The 5,000-nt window shown below is 40.5% G+C and overlaps 1 protein-coding gene across 1 annotated transcript in view; it reads left to right on the top strand.

Moving 5' to 3' along the window:
- Positions 1 to 5,000, top strand: part of col5a3b (collagen, type V, alpha 3b) — a 29,180-nt gene that overhangs the window by 23,802 nt on the left and 378 nt on the right. Inside the window, exons 48-51 of the mRNA XM_056463602.1 lie at positions 2,170 to 2,282; positions 2,369 to 2,437; positions 2,706 to 2,939; positions 4,828 to 5,000. The exon at positions 4,828 to 5,000 is cut by the window's right edge and continues 378 nt beyond it. Of these exons, the coding sequence (XP_056319577.1) occupies positions 2,170 to 2,282; positions 2,369 to 2,437; positions 2,706 to 2,939; positions 4,828 to 4,974 (563 nt within the window). The 3' untranslated portion in view covers positions 4,975 to 5,000. The remainder of the gene's footprint in view (positions 1 to 2,169; positions 2,283 to 2,368; positions 2,438 to 2,705; positions 2,940 to 4,827) is intronic.

Here is a 5,000-nt window from a genome sequence, read left to right on the forward strand (position 1 = left end):
ACCGCTGCACCTTCAGCAAACCTCCTAATTCCAGCAGTGTGAGGGTTTTATGATTGGTCATGAGTGTCAGAAGTGGCGGATCTGTTCAGCAAAATATTTGACTGCGTGTCACTGCATCCTAAAACACTAAAATGATATAACGATATGAAGAAATGTTGAGTGTGCTGAGCGAGAGCGCTTCTTAAGCTGAACAGCGCATCATTGATGACGTAAGCCTGCTCTTAAAGTTGGTTTTTAAATTTGTCCATATGAGCTGCTTTGCCGCTAAAATGACTGGCCCAGCTAACCTTGGTTTGACAATCTGGCCCAACTAAATTTGTAATTGAATAGCCCTGCTCTAAATCCACCTACTGGACAAGACAGTGTAATGACAGTGTAATGAGCTGAAAAATCACTAAAAATGCAAATTATTATAAAGCTATATAACTATATTATAATCACTATAAAGATGCAAGTTATTTTACCAAACATAAAACATCTAAAATTAAAAATATTTAAAACTGTCAAGTAAGTGGCGGTTCATTCCGCTGTGGTAACCCTGATAAACCAGAGAAAAAACAGAAGGAAAATGAATGAATGAAATCTGTCAAGTGAATTAATCAATAAGATTAAAACTGACATTAATTAAATCTTAATCTGTTGTCATTTCTGATATTTGAGATTTAGCTTTAATGTAAGTAGAGCAGTGTAAACACTGTAAACACTGTAAACACTGTAAACATTGTAAGCTGAGCTTGGTAGAGTCAAATAATATAGTGTAAAACATTGTGAAACATCAATATCTGTGCATTGTCCATTAATATAACAGCTGATCAGATGTATAGGTAATATGAAGTAATATAAATAATGTAGAGTTTAAACATTATATTTATCTTTTTATAATAGCTTACATTAGCAGATAAAACACAAGGTGGGCCTACTGGGGGAAAAGCGGATGCCTCTCAGACACTTTTAGAAGCTTCATTCATTCATCCTCACCATACTCAAGGTCTTGGTCTCTTGTTTATCCTCATGGCATCCACGTGGGATAAAAGAACAGCATCTTAACTTCATCTTTCGTGAAATGGAGTTGCATGTAGAGTAAATCAGGCTTATTCAAAGTAGCGTCGCTGTGCAAAAACATGTTATGAATGCACGTTACACTCCTGACTGTACAGTGTGCTTTCTGTTTCTGATAATGCTCTGAGTTTTAGGGTAAGGGATGTTTTCATTTGCCGTTCACTGTCAGTCAGACAGGCTCATCCAGTTTATCAAACTCCGTCTTTTAAAATGGAAATCAGAATAAAGCAGTCTCCTCATAAAGCTGGCGTATCAGCGCTGCTACATTAAACACATGTGATTCGATTGATGCCTTCTGATTGGTTCTCGAGATATAGCGGCTTTTGCACACAAACTGTTATCTCTGAATGAGCTGACACTGATTTAGATGATCTGAAGCAGATCTCTGTGTTGATGGTGTAGTACGTGCCTAAAGCATTCACTCAGTGTCATTAGCTCAGTTCTGGAGGAGGTGGTGTGTAGCGGCTTTTACATCTGAACTCTTCAGATTATGTCTAAATCTTGAATATCAGGGGTGTCCTCAGTCATTGTACTTCTGTATTATTATAATTGCATCTCTGCTGTGTCTAGAGTGTGTGTGTGTGTGTTTGAGCTGAGAATACACACAGATAATGTCCTCCAGCTCTCTGAAACTGACCCTTTCAGGCTTTGATCCTAATTGTGGTATTTTGGTGACTGTCGCTTTAAATGCAAATGAGATTGTGCTCTTATCAGAAGAGGGCGGAGCTACAGACACCTGTGTGTCACCATAGCGACAGATTCAAAAACAAGACTAACCTCTTATGCTAATGAGGGAGAGATGGGCACTAGTGGGCGGGGCTTCCCCCCTCTGATGACACGTATAAAATGGGAAGGTCAATCAGAGTGTGTCTGCATCAAGTCTGACTAGAACAAACACCATTCATTACTGTTGAGCACTAGAGGCTGCACACACACACACACACACACACACACACACACACACACCACCAGGGTTAAACACAGCATTAAGGTCATTTCTGTATAATAGGTGGTCTTTAAAATGGTCTGTATAATAGGTGGTCTTTACTTTACTCACAGTCATTGATCCCTTTGTAATCAACTCTGCTGCTGTGTGACCTTTGACCTCAGGTGTGTACTGGATCGACCCTAACCAGGGCTGCCACAGAGACGCCTTTAAAGTGTTCTGCAACTTCACTGCTGAGGGAGAGACGTGCCTGCAGCCGCACAGCAGTGTGCAGACGGTGAGAGACACACACACACACACACACACACACACACCTGTGCTGAGGAAGAGGAGTGTAATGTGTTGTGTGTTTGTTGGTCACAGGTGAAAATGGCTTCATGGAGCAAAGAGAAGCCTGGGACCTGGTTCAGCACGTTCAAGAAGGGCTCACAGGTGAGTGTGTGTGTGTGTGTGTGTGTGTGTGTGTGTGTGTGTGTGATATGGAGCTGTAATGCACTCTAAACCTGCCGGAACTACTTTACCTGTGCCTTTATCTGACAATAACCAAACACCTGAGAGTGACCATCAGCCAATCAGAGTGCAGCATTCAGCAGGCCTGTGGAGTAAACTGATATAATGTGAGAAGTGTTGAATGTTCCCTCATCATGTGTGTGTGTGTGTGCGTGCGTGTGTGTGTGTGTGTGTGTGTGTGTGTGTGCAGTTCTCCTATGTGGATGTGGATGGAAACCCTGTTCATGTGGTGCAGCTGGGCTTCCTGAAGCTGCTGAGTGCGACGGCGCATCAGAGCTTCACCTATGTGTGTCAGAACTCTGCCGGCTGGCTGGACGGATCCACGCGCAGCTACACACATGCCCTGCGCTTCAGGGGAAGCAACGGAGACGAGCTGACGCAGCGCAACACACACTACATACAGCCCACGCACGACGGCTGCCAGGTACACACACTTACACACACATTCACAGGCTTGCAGAGCACAGTGACAGCGCTGAATCCCCTCCCCATCAGTTTACATCACTGATTCAGCTCATTCTGAATCCGTTTGCATTAAATGATTCAGTGAACTCTGAATAAGTCTACATAAGTGATTCAGTTAATCCTGAATGAATCTACATAAGTGATTCAATGAGTTCTGAATCAGTTTACATAAGTGATTCAGTGAATCCTGAATAATTCTACATAAGTGATTCGGTGAGTTCTGAATGAGTTTACCTAAGTGATTCAGTGAATCCTGAATAATTCTACATGAGTGATTCAGTGAGTTCTGAATCAGTTTACATAAGTGATTCAGTGAATCCTGAATAATTCTACATAAGTGATTCAGTGAGTTCTGAATGAGTTTACATAAGTGATTCAGTGAATCCTGAATAATTCTACATAAGTGATTCGGTGAGTTCTGAATGAGTTTACCTAAGTGATTCAGTGAATCCTGAATAATTCTACATGAGTGATTCAGTGAGTTCTGAATCAGTTTACATAAGTGATTCAGTGAATCCTGAATAATTCTACATAAGTGATTCAGTGAGTTCTGAATGAGTTTACATAAGTGATTCAGTGAATCCTGAATAATTCTACATAAGTGATTCAGTTAATCCTGAATGAGTCTACATAAGTGATTCAATGAGTTCTGAATCAGTTTACATAAGTGATTCAGTGAATCCTGAATAATTCTACATAAGTGATTCGGTGAGTTCTGAATGAGTTTACCTAAGTGATTCAGTGAATCCTGAATAATTCTACATGAGTGATTCAGTGAGTTCTGAATCAGTTTACATAAGTGATTCAGTGAATCCTGAATAATTCTACATAAGTGATTCAGTGAGTTCTGAATGAGTTTACATAAGTGATTCAGTGAATCCTGAATAATTCTACATAAGTGATTCAGTGAGTTCTGAATCAGTTTACATGAACAACGCAGTGAATCCCAAATCACTTCCTCTGTAGTGAATCCCTGTTTACATTATTCCAAATCACTTTATATAAGTGAATCACATCGCCTTTAGCCATTCAGTGAATCCCTGTTTACATTAGTAATTCAGTTCTTCCTGAATCAGTTTACATTAGTGATTCAGTGAATCTCAAACCTCTTTGTGTAGGTAAATCACATCTCTTTTAGCAATTCAGTGAATCTGTGTTCATTAATTCATTCATTTTCTTTTTTCAGCTTAATCCCTTTATTAATCTGGGGTCGCCACAGTGGAATGAACCACCAACTTATCCAGCATATTTTTTACGTAGCGGGTGCCCTTCCAGCTGAAACCCATCACTGGGAAACTGAATCTGTGTTTACATTAGCAATTCAATTCATCCTGAATCAGTTTATATAAGTGATTCAGCAAATCCTGAATCCTTTCACATAAGTGAATCAGATCCCCGCCATGCAGTGAATCTGTGTTTACATTAGAAATTCAGTTTATCCTGAATCAGTTTGTATATGTGATTCAGTAAATATTGAATCAGTTTACATAAGTTATTCAGTGATTCGTAAATGTCTTCACCTAAATGAATCACATCCCCTTTACAATTCAGCGAATCTCTGTTTACATTAGCCATTAGGTTCATCCTGAATCAGTTTATATAAGTGATTCAGTAAATTCCAGAGCACTTCACATGTGAATCACATCAGTGACATAGCAATTCAGTGAATCACCTATTAGTTTACATTTGTGATTCAATGATTCCTGAATTAGTGATTCCTGAATCAGTTTTAATAAGTGATTCAGTAAATCCTAAGTGATTCAAATGACTCTCTAATCCTGATTCAGTTGTGAAAAGCTGACTTCCACTAATTGTGTGTGTGTGTGTGTGTTTGTGTGTGTGTGCAGTGGCGTTCGGGGCAGGAGCGCACCGTTCTCCAGCTGGACGCCCCGCTGCCGGACGTTCTGCCGCTGCTGGACGTCTCTGTGTCGGACTTCGGGAGCTCGAAGCAGAAGTTCGGCTTCAGCGTGGGACAGGTTTGCTTCAGCGGCTAGTAAACACAGACTGACACAGACCATCT

Source organism: Danio aesculapii, chromosome 1 (genome assembly GCF_903798145.1).
Source record: "Danio aesculapii chromosome 1, fDanAes4.1, whole genome shotgun sequence".
Lineage (NCBI taxonomy): Eukaryota > Metazoa > Chordata > Actinopteri > Cypriniformes > Danionidae > Danio > Danio aesculapii.